Source organism: Dunckerocampus dactyliophorus, chromosome 9, assembly GCF_027744805.1.
Source record: "Dunckerocampus dactyliophorus isolate RoL2022-P2 chromosome 9, RoL_Ddac_1.1, whole genome shotgun sequence".
Taxonomy (NCBI): Eukaryota; Metazoa; Chordata; class Actinopteri; order Syngnathiformes; family Syngnathidae; genus Dunckerocampus; species Dunckerocampus dactyliophorus.
The window spans coordinates 9905252-9927616 of NC_072827.1; the positions used below are offsets into that span (position 1 = coordinate 9905252).

A 22365-nucleotide genomic window follows, 5' to 3' on the forward strand; every position below is an offset into this window, starting at 1 on the left:
TATTGTGAAGGCCATGCAATGTTTGTTTTGTTTGTAGTTACATTTGATGCAGAAATGAAAATTGGTACGTTTTTATTATTTTTTGCTGCACATCCTGACGGTTAAGTTAAAGTCTGACATTTAAAAGAGAAATATAGACAGTATAAAAGATTGTACCTGAAGACATTTTATTACTTAAAAAAACCCATTTACATAGTCATAGCAATCAAGTGTACATACACACAAAAAATGTTCCTAGCAATCAAACTGTAAGAGGAGTTTCCTCTGTGTATTTGCTCAGTAGATGTTTAGGAATGAATGATTCATTTAAATTAGTTAGGTGTTGTGCATGAGTGGCACCTGCAGAAATTGCAAGAGGAAACGAAAGAGAGAAAAGTCCAGAGATAAAAGTCATTCATGACGCCTGACGCTGGAACTCTGAAGAGAACAATCAGCTCCAGTTCTTGAGGAAGAAAACCTCTGGCATCACAGTGAAAAAATAAAAAAAGCAAATATACCAGAATAGTGTTTTGGGAGAAGAGGCAGCTGAAAAAGTGTAACCGTAACTGCACAGCAGCTGAAAGACAAAAGGGACTACGGGACCGGCGCCATCCCGCAATCGCTGAAGAACTCCCGTGTTTTATACAAGATCATCAGTAACAAACACCAACAAAGAAACCCCCAGAAGCCCTCGAATAAGTACTGAGAATGAAGCATAGTGATATGTCTTCACTAGTACCAGCAGTCTGTGTGGGACTGGCTTGTCTCAGAAAGTCAGCACAGCATTGCAGCAGTTTTATCTCCAATTATTTTCAAGTGAGACAGAGGATTTAACTTGCGAGTTGGCACTCGTTCACTATATGCTTGCTGCATGCATGAAAAAGTGCTCCCAGAAGTCTAATGTTTGATCCAATTCAAAGACAAAGCAAATAAATTCTGCATTTTATGACCCCGAATGAGGAAAAGGTTTTCCATCGATCCTGTTTTACTTCAGTTTGAGTAAAAGAGCAGGAAGAAAAAGGTTGCATATAGACTGCAGGCCATCCAAAGAGAATTAGTTACATTGCAAACAACAGATCTTATAGCTCTTTAGGGTCAAGCATGGCTCATTCATTCACTTCCAGCCTTGCTAATGTCATAATAAATATTTGAGCATAACTGGAGCAACCAGCAAGGCAATGCTATGTGTTTGTCTGTGCATGTCATTGTTATGTATGTATGTGTGTGTGTGTGTGTGTGTGTGTGTGTGTGTTGTGTAACCATCAGATCCTTGACAATGCCAGTGTGTGGAACAGTCGCCGTTTGAAAGACAATGTTAGTCCACTCCCAGAGCACGGAGCTGTCTCTCGATCTCGTCATCTGAGATGGTAGCCTTTTTGGATGAGGCGGCGCCTGGGATGTTCTTTCCCGCAGCTGGAGCTCGGACCATCTGTGTACATGCACACACACAGCAAAAGAAATGTTTCCTGGCTCTTTTTGTCTGGGAGGTACAATATATGACTACATTCGGATCATGATTTCTTGTTTAATTGCCAATTCAGAAGCAGCTTTGGAGGTTTCTGTTCCTGCTCTCCAGCTGTGTGGTCGCGCTTATTGGATCATGTAAGTGAGGGGAATGCAATAACTTATACAGCCCCCCAGGGGGAGCCCGACTCACGGCAGATGGGCAACCTGGAAATGAGCTGGCATAGGAGAAAAGATGAGGGTCTAGTGCCATCATGTGGCAGCTATTATCATGTGAAGTACTGTATCTCCTAATTGCATTTAAAATTCCTTTCATATTCTTTATTCTATGACACAATAGAGCATGAAGGGTTCTAGTACAAGGATCATCTTATTTGGACTTCCTCACCTTCCCTGAGATCTCGATACCAATCTCATCCAGAACTTGGCTGACAATATCCTGAGATTCCTCTTCATCGCCAGACTCATCAAAGACCTCGTCAAAAGTGTCGTTTACTGGACAGAGGAACACACCAGGAGGTGAAGAGAAAAAACGTACAGCGGTACCTCCATTTTTGTGATTAATTCATTCCCAAGGGTCCGAAACATACAAAAAACAAAACCTTTTTTATCATAGGCAACAATGTCAATCCAATTAATCCAATTAATCATAAGTTCCACTGTTCCACTAATATTCATTCACATTCTTGAATTTTTCCACGTGTGTGTGTGTGTGTGTGTGTGTGTGTGTGTGTGTGTGTGTGTGTGTGTGTGTGTGTGTTCTCACTCAGTTCCTCGGTCATGCCCATCTTCATGTTTTCCTTCTGGAAATCTTGCATTGTCTTGAGGGTCGTCTGAGGATCCATCTTTTTGTTCACTGCTTGCATTGTCTGCAGATATTGTGTGAAATCAGTTACAGCTGAAGACTCTCAAAGTTACTCACTAATTGTGATGATGCAAAGAGTGCAAAGCAACACCTCCACCAGCAGCACTGACAAAATAAGGTCAATTAATTGGGTTGAGAAGAGCTTGGGATGACACAGATGTTGAAACGCAGGATGTATGGCTCTTCCTTCCTTCCTTCCAGTGAAAGATCAGAAGCTGTCCTACTTTTACTCAGTTCTAACTGATGCAATACATAAACAAGATACTGTTCCTCAACAATGCTTGGAAATCATCTTTTAGCTGGATGGAGTAGGCATTCCTGTACAGAAACTGCCTAATCGTCACACCTCATTAATTTAAGGCTTAATTATACCTGACCTTCTCTATGTTTGCTGAGTTTTGACTCTGAAGTGAACGTGGCTTCTGGGCTTCTTCTTCCTCTCACACCTCATTAGCAACGCTGAGATTCCGCTCCACAGATTCTATGCTCATACTTTTATCACAACACTTAAATATTGATATCAATACTGAAACTAGTTTATGAACTGCATCACTGTGGCACACCTAACTTAAAAATAAAAGCAACTTTCATCTTATTACGCTGATAAAAGGCATTTTAGTTGACAGTTCAGTATCTGCTTAGAAGCCATTTCCTTTTTTTATTAGTGAAGATGGAATATGAGGACAAATGTGAATAATAAACACTGCAGCCTTTTTGGATCCGTGTCATGTTCAACAACTGTTAAGTACAATCCCTTAACTGGACTGTTCAGTCATCAGTTCATACTCAAAGACTAGATAGGCTAGACTAGAGCTGTCCTTGAATGAAGGACAAAACGGCAGTCATCAGTTCGTGCCCAAAAACTAGATAGGACAGCTGTAGTCTAGCCCTTGCACCTCTCATCCCAGCAGGCTTCATTTGTTCAGGCTCAAAGACTAAATAGCACAGCTCCAGTCTAGTCTATCTTAGTCATCGGTTCATGCTCAAAAACTAGATAGGATAGACCAACGCTGTCCACACCGATGCAGTCTGCTCAGACGAGAGGTGAAACAGCTAGATTAGAGATGCCCTGTCTAGTCTTTGATCATGAACTGATGACTGCCGTTTTGCCTCACATCCGAGCAGGCTTCATCAGTTCATAGTCAAAGACGAGATAAGACAGCTTTAGTCTAGTCTATCATCAGTTCATAGACAGTTCAAAGACTAGGTAGGACACCTCTAGTCTAGCCGTTTCGCCTGTCATCTCAGCAGGCTCCATTTCATCATGCCAAAGACTAGACAGGACAGCTATAATCTAATCTATCCTAGTCATCAGGCAAAAACTTGATAGGACAGACGAACACTGTCCATACTAATGCAGCCTGGTAAGATGAGGTGTGAAATGGCTAGACTAGATCAGTTCATGCTCAAAGACTATATAGGACAGCTCTAGTCTAGTCTATCATCAGTTCATGCTCAAAGACTAGATAGACTAGACTACAGCTGTCCTGTCTAGTCTTTCAGTCTTTGAACTGTCATGAACTAACGATAGGTTAGACTACAGTTGCCTGAGCTTGCTCGAGTAACAGGCAAAACATCCATGTAAACATTTTTCATCTTATCTCTGGACCAACAAAGCTGAACAAAGTCATGTTGTTGGTACCTTTGCTGTTGTGGACATGGCCCCGGCCATCTTCATTTGGGAGTTCATAACCTTGGTCTGGGTCGACATGGAGGTGACTTTGGAGCTCACGGCGTACGTGCGGTTCTTCTGCTTCCTCAACTGGACCAACTGCTTGGCGAGGATCTTACACGCCTCACGGTTACCACTCTTAGCCATTTTTTTAATCTCCGCTTCCTGCACAAGAACATTAGAACACATTTCTGTCATATTGATCCACTTCCGACAAGACCGGAGTGCACCTGGTGGGGTGGGGTTGGATCATCACAAAAGTCTGTGAGTGACCTGGTACTTGCAGAACCCCTTATTAGGGATGTCCCGATCCGATCGGATTTTTCTTTCTTTTTTTTTTTTTAAGTCTTGCCGAGCCTAAAAGCATAAAATATAATGAAACCAAGTATTGCTGAATGTACTTTGTTATTACACAGCATGACCAAGAATACTGTTTGGCATTTGTAACAAACCTCTGTGAGTCAGGTCCTTAATCCAATAAAAGATCCAATAAAAGTCCATCCAATAAAAGATAAAACTGGAAAAAATGGGCGTGCAAAATACTTTTGGGGTAGGACTAATCTTCTGACATAGTTATAGATTTGTGCAATTTGTGGTGTGATTTAGAATATATGACTTTTTTTTAACAAACTCTTAGGTCCCTATGAAATCCGTTTTATTTTTTCCCAAATTCCGTTTTTTCTGTTTTATTTTTTTAGAATTCATTTTTTTACTTTTTCCTTGGGTTAGTGAATAAAATGCAAAATTCCTTCCTTACATTTATTGATGCAAAACATCATTGGGAAATTGAGAAATGAACGCACCTTTGCTAACTTTTCCTAATGGGATGTCAGCCTCAGCCCATATTGCTACAAACTCGTCAAAAACTTTAATGCCCGTGCTTGTGATCAAGGAAGATGTAGTCACAGATGTCGTTCCAATCGCATTATTAATGTAAGATATTTTAATGACACCCTTATTTTGTTTACACAATTAGACAAATGTGACGAAGAGCGCTCTTATTTTGAAGGCCGAAATGTGTTGTGTGTGTGTTAAGCATGGCAATTGACGGTGGATAAGCGCCAGGTGCGAGAATAAACGTGCCTCTCGTCTTATTCCACTCAGAACCTACAGTACATGTCGTCAGTGGGGATTGTAAAATGGTCCTTGCATTAAAGCAGTAAAACACAACACAGTGAAAATATACTCATCCCGCCTGATTTGCACACACACACACAGCTGAACTAGCTAAACTAAGCGAACCCTAGTAGCTTCCATTCACGCTCCGTAACAGAGGAGTTCGGACATGACAGTGTTTGTGCGGTCCTATTATTAAGCAACCAGAGCAGCACTTGATGCCATGATGCACCAGTCCAGGCACAGTGAGAGGGAACTACCTCTGTAGCTACGAAGCCGAATGTCCAACGTCCAAGGTGAAACTAGCTTCACCACAGTACACCGCGGACATGTTTGCATGGTGTTGTTTTCTTCTTCTTGCGGATGGCGCGAGTCGAGTGGCAACCAGCTTTGAGGCATATTACTGCACCTACCATGTTGGAGTGTGGCTCAGGGTTACAAATGTGATACGGCAACCGGATCGGCCCGATCTCGTGGCAGAAGCCGATATTATCCAATCTTCACAAATACAGCGGATCGGCAGCCGATCCCAATCCTGAATTTCAGATCGGGACATCCCTACACCTGATGTCTGTTACATTACAAATAATCACACAAATGTAAGTATTGATAAACACACATTTCCACAAAATTCCCAAGAGATACACTGTGTACACAAATATAGATATATAAAAACACAGTCAATATGGTTCAGGCCACGATCAGTGGCACGCAAATACACGCTTTTAAGTTCAGTAAACATCAGAATACACACTGATGTCCACAAGGATATTGGCTGTGGGCATGTGTGTGTCCCAAGAGACATGAGTTGAGCTCCAGTGTTGCAGTAAGCTAACTAGGCCTCTGCGCAGTGCTACATTAGCCCAAACATGCCTTGTTTGTTTCTGCTGAAAGCATCCTTTATAGGAAATAATCAATTATTCATGTTTAAATCTTAAGCTCCCGGTCTCACTTTTGCAGGCACATTGCGCGTATAAATACCATACAGATGCATTTGTGTCAGGCTGGCATCAAGACTAAAATATGCCTCATCAATACAGACAAAAGTAATATGTCAGAAACAAAGGCAGACAGTGATGTTCATGCTAACTGCACAGTCATCTCAGAAAACTATAACCGCATTAGTGGTCAAAAGATACGACTGTGCCTGATGTAAAGCATCTCTTATTTACTAGGAAGCAAAAACACAAAGTATGGGTGACAGATACAGTGGATCCGCGCACATTCGCAGATTTTTGGCCAAAAAAAATTATTGTTTACATTTTTCTTTCCGCAGAAGACACATCTCATTCACCATAAGTTGGTAATCATTTAATTTAATAATAAAGATAAAATGTACGGCACACCTGGACTACTGTTAAATCCCCATAACTGTTAAATGTTTATATCTTTATGTCTGATATTTTTTTCGTCCAGCGTTGAGATTTCGCACTTTGTTGGGTGGTCCTTGAACGTGCACCACAGTTGCCATGAGACGCAAAGATAAAATTTTTACAGAAACATCCAGCCTCAAAACTTGCAGCGAGGTGAACATAAGTTAATACATGATGGTAAATTGTTACTGGAATTACAATAGGCAAGCAGTGTGGATTATGTAGATTATGTACACGTGGATTTTCTAGCCTGCTAGCGCTAGCCTGACGACCAGGCTAAAGGCTACACCCAGCCTCCAATTCCATCTGTTCATGGATCATCTTACATTATTATTCATTAGTGGTGAGTAGCTATATATTTTATACTTAAATTTTATACTTAATAAGTGTGTGAGGCACATTTAGGGCTGAAACCTGGATTGTGTGGTGAGTGAACAATGGCAATTGAAGTTAGAAGGGGAGGGTTCTAGCGCTGAATCTAATTTACATAGCAATATTATGCATAATAATAACAGTCACTGTAACATTAGGTAAAAAAAATCCAACATAAATTGCATTTGAAAGATTTAATGATAATTTTAATACGCACAGATTAGATCAAGAGGGTGTGGTCAAGTATGTTAGTAAATTATTAGAGATTTTTAAAGTTTTCAAGAATGTTATAAAAAAAAGTGTATAACTGACAAATGCAATGAAAAGCTTAATCAAAATGTTAATTAAAAAAACAAAAGCATTATTTAGTAACCAATATAAGCAAAGTAAAATGTAACAACTAGTCAAAAGTTGGGACTGTCTCATCAACAGCATGATAACAATTTTGGTTGGTATTAATGTTATTTATGCACTTCAATTATGGAGGAATAACCTCTTTCTTGTGCAATTTGTTTTTGGCGGGAGAAAGTGCAAGCGTGTGCATGCACTTGGGGCACTAGAATGTCATGATTATGCTAAATTGCAAATGTAGGTCATTTCAACCTCTTAGCGTTGGTAGGTTTCATCTTTCCACTACATTGAACAAAGGTTTAAAAACTCGCCTAATTAGCGCAAAGCATTAAAGTGAAATTAAAATCTTGTCCCCTGGAGAGGCAATTATGTCGTGTATGATATTTACTTAATACAATAGAGGCGAAAGGATACATCTGTTTCTTTCATCTGGCAGCAAGAGAAAATGTGTGCTTTTGTGAAAACAGACATAGTGCAGCTCTATAAGTGTGTGTGTGTGTGTGTGTGTGTGTGTGTATGTGTGTGCGAGAGAGAGAGATAAAGAGCAATGGTTTCATGCTTTGCCCATAGCAAAGCCACCACTCAAGATCCATCATGTCTATTAATTGAGACCCATCGGACTTAATCTGCACAGTGTCAACTGGAAACAGAGCGGGACTCACCATTTGCTTCTCTTGTCTCTCCAGTGCCACTCTGTCTCTTGTGATCTGCCTCTGGGTGCCGCGCAACTCCCTCGACTGTTCCTTGATGACATCTTAGGAAAGACGAGGGTTTCAAATGAACCAACAAATAAAACTGGCAAAATGTTGGACATCCCAAATACACGTATACTCACCAGTCTCAACATTATGTACAATATCACCATCCATTTCATGATGATCCATTGTAAAAACAATCAAAGAGTATCAGCAAACATAGCCAAATATCAGCAAGCGTAGCCAAAGTAAACGTAGCTAAAAGAGTATGAGCAAATTTAGCGTAGCCAAAATATCAGTAAACGCAGCTAAAATAGTATCAGTAAACGTAGCTAAAAGAGTATCAGCAAATGTAGCCAAAAGAGTACCAGCAAACAAAGATGTCTCTAAACATGCACTCTTCACTTGCGCCGCGCCACACACACAAGGGCTCCGCCTAAATGCGTTCACAGCCACACAAAACAGTTGGACATCTATACAATATGGGCCGCTACAATATCGTACTTGCCGATAGAGAGGCCTTTCTTACAGCTTCATATATTTAACAATAACAATAATGTAGCCACCCAGAAGTTATGTGTAATGTTAAAATGTCCCTGTTGTCTGACTGTTTGTGTAGCCGTGAACGCACCAGGCGTTTTGTGTGCGTGTGTGTGTGTGTGTGTGTGTGTGTGTGCAGCGCTGCATTTTACTTTCGCTGATATTGTTTTGGCATGATGTATATTAAAGAAAATAGAGCTCTGGTATCTGAATTGTATCTGTATAAGGAGATACAGGTATAGGGATCTGTCAGTAGATCTATGTCTCCCTGTGGGATGCACTGATTGACCTTTGGTCCTGTACCAACTGCAGCAATGGCTTTTTCTAAAGATTCTAAAAGAAATGGCCATGCGGTGGTTGACAAAGGAAAATAACCTACAACATCTATATAGCTTCACTAAAACGTGTTTGCGTTGTGTTAATATAATAGTAAGCACAGAGTGTGTTTGTGTAGGTCCAGCACTCAGCTCAGTCGCTGAGTCATCTTTAAACCATCCACACTTGGGCTAAGTGGCATCATGTGAGATAATGCATGACCATAAATTCACACAAGGTGTAAAGTAACCAAGGAAGCATGCCGCTGGTGTGCCACAACACACATTGAAAACCTCAAGAACACAGTTAGGTAACAGAGCTTGCATTCAGAATAAATACAATGCTGAAGTAGACCAGAGCTGATATGTATTTAAATGTATACTAGTAGTAATAATTTGGTAAGTAATATTGTCCTGTAATTTATATATTTACATTTTTTTATATTAATAAAATGTCTTAAAATTTTTTTACAAATACATAAATAAAAAAATAATAAATCAAGTGACTCTCTGGAATAAATGAATATTTCAAATAATGGACCAATGTTGACAAATGTTGTATTCAGTTAAAAATCTGATTATTCCTTGCATGGCGAAGGAGATTTCAAGAAGCGGCATGAAATGGTTTCCCCTGTATGGAAAGCTCAGCTCAGTAATCATGAAGTCGGTCCATCCACGTCACATAGCATCGAACCACTTGCGAGGACGAAACGTGAATACGTACAACATGACGCGGCAACAGCGTGTAAAGTGGGAGGGATATCGTCCTACAAATATAAAGTCATCAAGCCGCTCCACGCCCCCCCACCCTTTTCCGATCACCTAATAACCAGGAACATTTTTCCAACCACGCCAAGGCTATGAATCATACTTAAAGATAATATAAAGTAATGACTAATTTTGGATGGATGAAACCAAGAAGATGCAATGTTGGCTTGGCAACCATTGAGGTGAAGGTAAGACAAAAATGCGGGTCAATGCTGGGAGGCACAGGTAAAAAATGCTTACTTTTAAATCATTTAGGAAATTATTCCATTTTTTATATATATGCTGACATTTTAATTGTGGACTCCATATAATTTGAATTAATTATTGATTGAATTATGAATTAATTTTGACAGGAAGTGGCTTTTGACCTTGTGATGTTTAATTATCTAGCCTGGGGTGGGGTTGAGTCAGTTTTTTTGACAATGCCATACGTAACTGACCCAAATTCTGAGCTTTTTCTAAGTTTTTTTGCCAATATTAGTACTTAGTAAAATACACCTGAAAGTAAATAACATGCGGTTCCTTCACATGCAACTACACTAGATTATTGTGTAAAAACAAATGGTTAAATTGTCGTTTATTTTTCCATGATGCAGATGCACATTAGACACTTTAATGTTCTTGACTAACCCCACACCAGATATGAAAACGGATAGAATCCACACAAATCACTCGTCAACATGAATTGACATTTTCCAGCCAGGCACATATACTGCTACTGTATCTACACTTAATAATGGAAGCCCATTGCCGTGGTTGTCATAAATGAACAATGTGTCGAGTGACTCATGGAACATATTAAACAGGTTAAACGAGTTCAAGGGAAAGGCTGACTTTACGTAAAAGCGACATTGCTACCGAGCTAAAAACAACTTAGCTAGCTTCCCACACAAGGGAGAAGAAAAACTTACCGTCGACAGTCTTCTTCTTGAAAATGGAAGCCATGGTTTTGTTTTATATCTATTCAAATGTCGAATATAACGGCTGTAGAGGCACACTATAGCGAGTCGTGGCGATAAAAGCGCTGTTTATTGCGGTCGGGGTAGTTTAGCTGCCTCAACGGCTTCCTGCTTGACTTTCTGTTGAGTTCCTCCCTCAGCTGACTGGCTCTACTGCTCCACGTGACGTAATGAGAGCAAACCCATGCTGCGTTCGCTTGTACTCTGTGAAATATAAGCTTTAATGTAAATATGGGGCGTCGAACCGACTAAAACAAGCGTCGCTGTTTTTAACGTAACAATAAATTGTCTATGTTTGGACACCGATATATTGCAAGGTAGCTGCAGAGGAGCGATATCGTCACTAACAAATCAACACGGGAAAAATACCCACACATTTATTGTGTCTGTGCTTCAGAAATTGTAATTAATGTTCAAGTTATTTTGTACGGTTTTGTACAGGTTTAAAAGTAATTCGGTAATCATACGCTTAGAAGTAAATAGACACCCGCCTTGATAGCAGAATTGTAAATATTCTGAAAGTCTACTTTACATTTCCAGAGTCCATGAAGGCACCACCAACAAGATGACAGACCTGATAATGGCTTACGAATAGAGATGAGCGTACTACATACGTTCGTATAGACCTGATACTTTGTGAATACAGGGTCGCTATCGTCTATTGTATACTTTTTCTTTGAAAACTTTCAAGACCATCGAATAATTTTGTGATATCTGCCTATTTACATGTGTTGATCATGGTTATAATAAGAATAAAACACAGAACAACATATATATATATACATGCAGTATATATATATATTTTTCTAAACATGTAAATATGATACAGGGTGGTTTATGATCACTCGCATGTACACTACTTGGAGCCAGATAGCGTATATGTTACTTTTATTTTGGTTTTCGCTTCCTTCAGGTATTAGATGCACGGGTGAGACAAAAGAGAAACCGTTTGTAGACAAGCAGTACACATATCTGGATATGAAAGAGCTCCCCAACTCCTCAGAGCATCATAATTTGCTCTCCTCTTGGGTTTCCTTCCATATCTCATTATCCCAAGAGACGGGGTTTCCCTTCCCTTCTACTGTGTATTCATATTGTCTTATTTCATAGTGGTGCTGAGAGCAACTTTATGTGGAGAGGTGGGACTCATGAACCAGAACCAACTCAATTTAGTGCATGTGCGCATGCTGAGTGTGTATGTGTGTTTGGTGGCAGAGGCCCAGTCCCGGCTGGAGGAGAGGAGGGAAGGAGAGAGGGGTGACTTTGTGGAGGAGGAGTAGAGGATGGGTAGCCCACAGCTTTCTTCTATCTCTAAGGATGTGTGTGCATGTGTGTGTGTGTGTGTGTCTGTATATTGGCATGTCGTCTGGAGGCGTTATTCTTGTTAAGGTTATTAGAGAAAATGTTTGCCGCTAATCACTGGAGGACTACGGGGACCCCCCCCCCACTAAATGGGCTCATCATCATCGAGCCCTGGTGGTGATAAATCCGGCCCCAAGCATTTAGGGCTCTTGCAGGTATGCAAACCTTGCGTTTGTCTGCCACTTGGCTGCTGAAAAGTGGCATGGTGGCAAATTATTTATAAGACAAAACATACAGTGTATGACAAACAGGGCTTTGGTGTACAGCGGAAAAGTTCCAGACCTTTCAGTTTAGCTTATGAAAGATGAGAACAAAAACATTGCATTGTCAGTTACTTAAAGGGGTTGCCGTCTCTGAAAAACAAAGAGGCAGTTCCATCTGTTGTATTATCCTTTATTGGCAAAAGAACTTTTTATTCACATTTTGTAACTCGTTTTTTTGCATCCACATTCTCCTCCTGTCGATCATCTAGCCCAGGGCAACATGTAACATAAAAGCACGTCTCTACACAAGATAAGTACACAAACACACCCGCTGGAGAGAAACCTTCATGTGTGAAATGAGAACTCTGAACAACCAGTGGGAGTCGCAGCCATAAAGCACACCAAGCTAATGCGCTTTAAGGTATTACTGAACAAATTGTTCTGACTTGATGTCTGTGAAGTTGATGTAGTCTGATAGGAACTGTGCTCTTCCTCCTCTGTACAGATAAAACCGCTCATGGACAACCATGAGGAGGTTGGGTTCCGCTTTGAAGAACTGAGGCTAAGAAATTCCAAAATCTTTTTAGTGGTTCAAAATTGCTTTGTCTTATGTGAAACGTTATAACCCAATGATGAAAAAAGATCTTTAACATCACTCACTGGCCACATGATGTACACCTGAGGTTGATCGTTGGTTATTGTAGTGTGAGGTGAATCTGAAATCTGTTTAGGTAAAGAAACAGCGCCATTGCTAACACAGTCATCCTTGTTTTTGTTCATTTGTTCCAGACCCTACCAAGTAGGATTCAATGGTAATAAATATTACTAAATATTAATATGGAATATTTTTGTAGTTAGAGCATCGAAAAGCTGTTTATGACTTTCTAAATCTGTTTTTTTTATCATTATTAGAGCACTGTAGACATGACATAACAACCCTGTAGTCACCTTTACACGCCTATTATTCTTTGTTTATACCACATTGCTCAATTGTAATGTGCAGGCTACAGGATCACTGTGGGGACAGAAGAGCCGGCGATGGCTTTAACCATTAGCAAGTTATCGAGGAAAAGGCTTCTTGAGACGTCATCTGTACTTCTGTGAAGAAGGTGTCAGACGTTTCGCTCCTCATCCAAAGAGCTTCGTCAGCGAACTAATAAGTGCTGGTAGCCTAGGCCTTAAATACAGTAAGAGTGGGCGGAATTGGTGTGCCAACACCCTCCTCCTATTGGTTCCTTACACTAAGCCTGGGCGGAGTAGTGGTCTAATTCTCTCCTGCTATTAGCACCTCCGATAAAAGGGAAGTGTCGCTCCCTGAGTTGGGTATGAACGACTCTGATACTGGCTCATTAGCATCTATTGTTCTGGCTCGGCCCTGGTTCCACCTCATTTGCAAGAGTAAAAGCTGTGGGTTTTGGTCTCAGTACCCTGCTGAACACAGGGTCCAAATTAAACCTCAAACCACCATTCCGATTCAATGATGGAATAGCTTCCTTTACTCCTCTTTCAAACCATCTGTTTTCTTTGGCCAAAATCTTTACCTCGCTGTCCTCAAAAGAGTGATTGGTAGCTTTAAGGTGTAGACGTACTGCTGATTGAGGACCACTAGAATTGTCCCTGCGATGTTGATAAAGCCTTTTTTGGAGCATTTGCTTAGTTTCCCCAATGTAGTGCTCTTTGCATTCCTCATCTTTACAGTGGATGGAATAGACCACATTGCTCTGTTTTTGTTACCAAAAACAGAGCAATTCCGCCCACTCTTACTGTATTTAAGGCCTAGGCTACCAGCACTTATTAGTTCGCTGACGAAGCTCTTCGGATGAGGAGCGAAACATCCGACACCTTCTTCACAGAAGTACAGATGACGTCTCAAGAAGCCTTTTCCTCGATGGACAACTCCTGTACGACTGAGAGCCTACACAGACCCATTAGCAAGTTAGCGAGCTAACTAGTTAGCCTCCAATTTATTTACTGTATTCTAAACTTAAGAAAAGGTTCATGCTCCTTGCAGTGTGATGGTAATCTAATGTCATGTCTCATTAATGGAACATTACTGTCAACTAGTGGCCAGAATACTACATTACCTTTGTCTTTCAATATTTTTTGACTAATAATACTGCATAGTCAAACACAAAACAGCGATCATTCATTAATTAATGAATTTTTGAAAATCGCGATAGTGAGCGATTATCAAACCGCGATATTGCGAGGGAAGACTGTAGTTTGAGTGACACTGGGCCAGCACTCCTCACTTTGAAGGCCCTGAGCAGATTATATTGACATGACAACACAAAGAAGCTAAAATCTGATTGGATGAAACAAATCTACGTAGTGGCAGCAGGAAGGCCAAGAAACACGCCACGGAATGAAGATACATAAACGTTTCACCAAAATTTTACCTCGGTTTTTGTATACTGTCTCAGTTTTTGTACAATATTGCGAGTGTTTTGCCCTGTACTGTATTGTTCTGCAAAATCTAATGGCCAAGCCAAGCACTGTAAGCACTGCTGACTCACTGTCCGTTTTTTTTGTTCTATATGGCTGCTAAATAACCCGCCACAAGGCCAAAGAATGTGGCACGTGCCAGCGATTTGATAAAGAAGGTGAGAAACAGTAAACGTATATATGCATCAACCATAAGTTCCATCCATTTTTGATTTAGACTTATTACACATTGTTTTCCGCATGCAAAATTATACTTATTGTCTAAAAAATATTTTTTGTTGATATTTTTGGGTTTCTGGAACAGATTAATTGTATTTATGTTATTTCCTATGGAAAAAATTGCCTCGGTTTTTGCCTGACCATTTGGCAAAAGTTAACAATAAAAACCAAGGTACCACTGAAAAAAAACAGTTGGGAATAAATCACAATAATCCTTCATTTATCGCGGTTAATTGGTTGCAGACCGTACCGTGACAAGTGAATTTCCCATAGTAGGATTCTTTATTTATAAATTGAAAATTTAAGGAGTTAGAGCATAGAAAATCTGTTTACAGCCTTCTAAACATTATTAGAGCTCTACAGACATGAAATAACACCCCTATAGTCATCTTTACATTCCTATTACCCAATATAGTAGACATAATAAGAGAAAATGTAAGAATTTAAAGACTTGTTCTCATGTGTTGCTTTAAATACATGTGTTTGAGTAACGGTACTTGAGATGGGTAGGGGGCGGACAGGAAGTGACATCGGGGGTTCAGAGTTATTTTAGCTCGGCGTTAGGGATTATTGTTAGGGGTTATGGTGCCTGTTGTGAAGTAATTGAAACCTGCTGTAAAAGCCTGTTGTGCCGACGATCAAATCCGGTACTTGTGTGTCTCACCCAACATTAAAGTACCATTACTGACATTTAGTGACCCGTGTAGAATATTTCGTATCAGCACAACATCTTTGAATGCGTCTTCTGAATGCCTTATATTTGTATTTTATTTCATTTAGTTGTTTTTATGCTTGAAAAAGCTTAATTTACATACAAGTTTCTTAAATATGCATATTTTTGACTAATTTCACAGAACAGATACTACAATTGAAGTGAATTCAGCTTTTTACATTGTCCTGGTGTACCTAATATTGTGGCCAGTGAGTGTATTTGCGTCCTCTATGCCTTTTTTTATTTTCTGTGCTGTCATATGCAATAGAATTTCAACTAGGCTTTCTGGCGGTGAGGGGTGTATATCTACAATATCTGTCACGGATCCCAAATTATAACAACATAACATAACATAAGTCAGCGTCCTGCATTCTTCCTATGTCCCCCCTGATATGTAACAAGTGTAAAATATGTCTGCATGCATACACGCGGAGACAGGGCTGGGATGGGAGGCCGGGGATTTTGAAAAGATGAATGGAGGGATTCATAAAAGAAATGTGGGACAGGGATGTGATGTCACATAAAAAGGGGGGTTAATGGATGGAGCAATGCAAATGAACTGGTGGAAGAAAGAATAAGATGCAATACAAAGTGTGTTAGAAGGGCTTAGAGCATCTGGAGGACAGCAGGGGGCTACAGGGAGCAAGAAGTGGAGAGAAGAAGGCAGCAGGGAGGATGCTCGAATAAATCGACTGAGTGACTCCACTCTTGTCTACCCGTGGGACCAATCTAGTCACAGCATCGGGGAATTGTGGGTAATAAGAGATTATTTGGCCCCTGTAGTGCTTGCTCATCATCACTAGCATCCTCAGCCTCCCAACCCCCCGCCTCCCACGCTGCCATGCACTGCACTGCCACTGCAGCAATATTTAGCACGTGCAGGTACACCCGGAGCACACATGTAGCCGAATCTGCTGCCGGCAGTAATTTCAGACTTGCAAGCTCCAATGATGTCCTCTTTTATCCACAGGTCCACATTGCCTAAGGAGGCCAATCTGTCTGAGGTCAGCACCGACATGTATCAAAGCATCCCTCCTCGGGCTGTGAGTGAGCGTCCGTGTTCGCCCCGAGATGGAGGCTGGTGGTCCCAGCAGGAGTCAGGCACAGACGCAGCGCCGGCACGAGGGAATTCAAGTCATTATGACGAGAAGGGCAACGGAGGACAAGTTATTCACTCTGTAAATGAAGGTGAAGCTTTGGAAAGGAGTTTGAGGCTGGTGATACATTATCAGACACGACACACAAATTATTCATCCAATATTTTATCGTGCGTGAAAAAAAACACCCAAAATATGGCAACTTGAGAAGATTTATCCAAGAATCATGTTTAAAGTGTCATTGAGGCATGGCATTAGAAGATAAGGTCCTCAGGGAAGCCATTTAATTTTCTCATTGCTTTTGTACAGCTAAGTAAGCACAAAATAACAATACGTAAAACATAAGCATTAAACTGAGGTGGGGGCAGCGCGGCAGAATAGTGGTTAGCAAGGTTTGTATTTCTGTGCGGTGTTTGCAGGTTCTTATGTCCACATGGCTGAAATAGTTGACAAAAATAAATAGAGTGGATCGCCGTGTATTCAGCATTTATGGACCTCGCAAATTCACAGATTTTTGCTCAACATTTTTTTTATCGCCAAAAATATGCAATTTTCTTCCACAGAAAGCACATCTCATTCACCAAAAAAAATCTAAATACATGATAACACATGTACACAATACATAAACCACTCTTATACCACTATATTTTCATTGGTTGGTTTTGTTTTTTAAACTTTGTACGCACCATAGTGGCGTGCTGAGACTATCTGAGACTATCTGACTGAGAATATCAACAATATACTGTATTACTCAAATTTTTACTTTTGAGGTGCTTTAATTAGTTGGATTCCAAGATGCCCAGCAAGCTTCTTTACAGGTCACATCCAACCATGAAACTGACCATGTTAGTTTCATGTGTCATGTTTCACTACAGGATGATTACTTTGATCACTTTTTTGTTATTTCTATGTACTCAAGAAAAAATACCCAATCAGATACTTTGCATTGCAAATGTTGATTCAAAATCGAAGGAGAACGTCAACATCAAGCTAGCAGGAGGATTTGAAAGGGGAGGAGTGAACGGGTGTCAAAAATTAACATTTGTTTGGGCATTTCAATTACTCGTGGATTTTCGCCATCCGCTGGTGGTCCAGGACGGTAGCCCCCTTGAAAAGCATGGATGTACTCTACATGCAGGCAAAGAGGAATACATCGCTACATTGGATTTGGTGGCTTCACTGTATCGCAGTTTTTCAAAATAAAGCCGTCCCTTGCAATACCGCGGTTCGATTGTTGCTGCATCGCTATGTCGTTGAGACATTACCTTACATTTCATTACCTTAACACCGCATGAAGTCGGGAAGTCAGCCATGGCATGTCCGACATGAGAATGAAAAAAAAGCTCTCCTCCCATACCGTGTGGAAGTGGTACATTTTTGGCTTCTTAAGTTTCGAAGAAATAAATTTGAGGCTAACTGGTTAGCTCGCTACCTTTACTATTAGTAAAAAATGATGCATGTGCCAGAACATTCCATGTATTTTTGGCTTAAAATAAGCATTTTCAAACGATTTCATTTAAAAATGACTAAGTGACTAAGTGAACTAAAATACAAATACATTATAAGACACTCAGAAAAGGCATTGAAAGACATGTTGTGGTGTGTAGTATTCTATGCTGATCACTTGGTGTCATTGATGAGACAAAAGCCACCGCAGGAAGTGCTGAAAGTAAAAAAAAAAACAACAACAACCTTCCAATGCTAACATATGTGAGTCTATATTATCTTATATTCTACTACAGTATTATTTTCTCTTATTTTGTCTATAAAATAGCAGTGTAAAGGTAACTATAGGGGTGTTATTTAATGTCTAGAGGGCTGCAATTGTGTAAAAAAAACATTTAGAAGGTTTTAAACAGGTTTTCTCTGCTGTAACTGCAAAAATATTCTATTTATAAATGAGACTTTGTGGAAAGTCACTTATGAGGGTTGGATCTGGAACTGTATTTTAAGAAAACATTTTCTCCAGTGATTATGTTATTTTGTGTTTCCCACGGCTGGAGTTGAGTGTTTGCAAGAAATTAGGTGGAAAGTAAATTGGATGGAAAGGAACGTCCACACTTCATTACATGCATATCCAAAATACAAACCCAAACACTTACTACAAATTGTTCTACATTTTCCTTTCCGATACGGCATGGATTTTCAGATTAAATGTTTAACGCATGTCAAAGTTGTGTTTAACCTGCCGATATATCTGTCAGGCAAATTCCCTTCTGTGAAAATGACCCTGGCTTTGAGACTTCATCATCTCATTAACTTCCTATCCAGCAGACCGGGCAGCTTCATTATCTTTACACATGCAGAATGAGAGTTAAAACTGGAGGATGAACCAAGTAATTATGTGCTTTTCAAGTCGGGTCAGCAGAGAGACTCTGAGGGAATATCCAATATCCACTGGTCACTTAGTTAAGAGATACTATACGGTACAGAGTCTACGCCCTCACACATGTAGGAAGCCAAGTCTGCCATCAAAACTCTCATTACCATTTATAAGATGTGCATTAATGACCACAACACAAGTGAATGCTCAACATAATGAAAATGGGGACAAAAAAATACTTTGTACTATTTCCTTTCTTTTCTTACAACTCAATTGCCTTTAATGTTCCAATGACTGTCTGTGATTCTCATTAAAGCGATACCCCATTGCAAATGAGCGCCCTGTGTTAATTTGTGTCTCGTATGCTGAATTCTTCATCAAGATCGGAGATGGTTGTTTTAAATTGGATGCAAATAGCAGCGTCTATCCCGTCAGAATGTCTTTTAATGGGCCACAGAATTAAAAGCTATTTCCATTGCATCACATTACACATAAACATGCCAGCAGACAGATAACGTTCCTTGCGATTCTGCATAATTTAACACCTACCGCAACCTAAGATAAACCTGCACTGAAAAAACAAAATATCAGAAATCAAGGTCAAAAAGTCTTATTTTGGACTAACAAGATGTTTTGTCCAAGCAGGCACTTTTATGTTAGTCCAATTTGTAATCTATACTAAAATCTCACATATACAGGTGGTCCTCGTTTTACAACAATCCATGTTCTGTTTTGTGGTTGCAAATGCACCACCGTCAATTAACACTAGGTGTGTCACGAGACGAGATGATGCACGAGATTGTGTCCACGACAAGAGGAGATTTTAACACTAATTTTAAGAAAAGGACAACGTAAAAATATGACTTTACAAATAGACTTTTTTATTTCACCGAGTCACAAAACAAATTCACGCTCAAAGATATTATTGTCAAAATTTTTTGAGACCAAATAAGGCACTGACGTGATAATATCTAATAATAAAAATGAATAATAATAATAATGATTATAATAATAATAATTAAAAAAAGCAAACAGTTTTTCTCTTATTACTTGTCTTTGTCTATTTATATCACGGCTGTCCATCTGTCCTTTGATATTTATAATAAAAAAACAGACAACTTATAATAAAACCACATATACATATACATACATGTGTTTTTATTAGATATTAGTATCAACATTTTTGCTTTTTCTGGTTACATTATGCCTTTTTGCTTTATTTTTCCATTTTTGTTGAGTTTTGGTTTATTTTATTTCTGCAATGAGCCACGTTCCACAGATGGCCAATACGTGTTTTGCCAGGAAAGCGAGCGTGTCCAAGCTCTGCCTTCTTGGTTGTGTTGGTCAAGGGCTGGGTTGCATTGTGGAGGGTTTTTTACAGCTTTCAAATGTGTATTGCATGGTGTTACGGAGGTGGAGAATTTTAATAAAAGTGAAAAAAATAATATTGCAGCAATCCAAGCAGCATTTTCTGCAATCAGCAGCAAGCGCTCCAACATAGAAGTGCAGACAAGAGAAATAAATGTCCGTTATTGTGAAACCACACAAAAATGACGGGAATAACAGCAGCTAATAGCAAATTAACTCTTAGTGTAACAAAAACAACTCTTCATTAAAAAACAATGAATGTTTGTTTGCTGGCATTCATACTCTCCATGCATCACTGTCATCGCCATCAAGTTGTCAAGAGGCAGGTGTACGTTTCTATAGATTCTCTCTAGAGTACGAATTGGGAAATCCATGATGCTGCACTCTGCTTAATGTGAGCTTTCATCAGCAGCACTCAGCGTTATCTCACACCTGCCTCATCAGGAGTGCAGGATTGATATGTTAATTACATATCTTAATTATACATTCATTGCGGACCGCACTGTCTTATTTGAAAGAGTCGCATTCATGTCTTGGCCGTTAAATAATGAACAGCACAACCATACGTTTCACAAGAGTCACATGTTCCACGTCAACTAGCTAATGGCGAGCAATTGACATGCTGATAAAAATGTCTCTTTTTAACACACGGCTCACTCCTCCCCCTCCAAACCCTCCTGCTACTTTGACACTGAGGTTTAACGTCAACATTTGCAAAGCAAAAGCTCCAGAACCCGCCCACTTCTCTCTTTAATTGCCATTGTTCACTAGTGGCAGAAGCGAACAAGCTAAATTCTAAATGCTTAAGCCCTGAATATGCCACACACACTTATTAAACACATTTGAAATGATAACATACATAGGTATTCACCGCTATTGAATGATAAACTGATCAAGAGAATAGATGAATCCCAGGCTAGCATTTAGCCTGGTCGTGGGGCCGCCTCCACCTCATTCTGAAGCCGCTTGCGGTAGTACCAGGCGGCTGATCATTCCAAATCAACACGTTGAAAAAAACAATTAAAATGTTTCCATAGGAAATAAGGTAAATCCAATTCATCTGTTCCAGACACCCAAAAATATTAAGGAAAAAATACATGTTGTATAAAAAACATTACAGTTTTACTCAGTAAAACGACGCAATATTGTATGATAACCGAGACAGTGTACAAAAACCGGGGCAAGGCATAATTTTTGTCAAAATAGAATCATACAAAGACTAGGACATTGGACAACCAAGGTTAGGCTATACAGTATATGCGTCTCACAGTAACTATGGTGCATTCAAGTACCGTACTGCTGAACAATGTGCGAAACCTCATGACTTGACAGAAAAACATTATCAGTGAAGCATAAAGACATAAACATGTAAAAACTGTGGGCTTTTTTTAAACACCAGTACATGTATGTTGTACATTTTACCTGTATTAACACGCGTCTATAAATTATTACCGACTTAAGGTGCACGAAATGTGCCTATTTTGGGGATTTTTTTTTTCTTTTAGTGAAAATGTGCAAATTTGCAAGGCCATGAATGCTAAAATGTGAATGTGCCACGGTAGTTCATATCTTTAGTCAGTATCAGCAGACAGCTGTAGTATCTATGTTATATGCGGAATATTGCATCTCTCCACACAAAAACATCATCACCATCATCCCTAAGCACAATGTTCTCTCTCTCACTCATAAAAAGTCTTTAGATCTACAGCACTGGAGGTTCTTCCGATTCCTTTAGGCCTTCCACAACTCGAAAAGCAAACAATTCTCCAACTCCACACTAATTTCTGTCCTTTTCCCTCTCACCCCCACTTTAAAACATCCACTAATAATCATCACTGAGCCTCATTAAGGCACAGAGGAGTTGCGGCACGAGCTGCTCCAGATGTTTGGTGGAAAACCCCCGAGGTCGAGTGTCTGACACGAGGAATTCATGTGTGTCTGTTCTGTAATGTATACTCTCAAGTGGGCAAATATGTGTGTGTGCGATGATGGTATGAGTGTGTGTGCGGCCGAAGGCACTTGCAGTTGCTCCGGTGCCCCACTTCCACACCAAGTGTAGTGCAAGTGAGGAATTTCCCCCATGGGGAACACTAAATGGAGATATGGATGAACTTTGCTTTCAGTGCAAATTTTTAAAACATGATCTTTTTCAAAATTTGGAAAGCTGT

General features: G+C 39.8%; 1 protein-coding gene across 1 annotated transcript; it reads right to left on the minus strand.

Annotated features, from left to right (window-relative positions):
• Positions 1-143: 143 nt before the first annotated feature.
• chmp2ba (charged multivesicular body protein 2Ba) lies at positions 144-10616 on the minus strand. The gene is made up of 6 exons (XM_054787650.1): positions 10421-10616; positions 7855-7946; positions 3951-4145; positions 2210-2312; positions 1832-1938; positions 144-1408 (listed from the first exon to the last, which is right to left on the minus strand). Exons 1-6 carry the CDS (start codon positions 10452-10454, stop codon positions 1295-1297), a joined length of 645 nt encoding a protein of 214 aa, XP_054643625.1. The 5' UTR covers positions 10455-10616; the 3' UTR covers positions 144-1294.
• Between the last annotated feature and the right edge of the window lie 11749 nt (positions 10617-22365).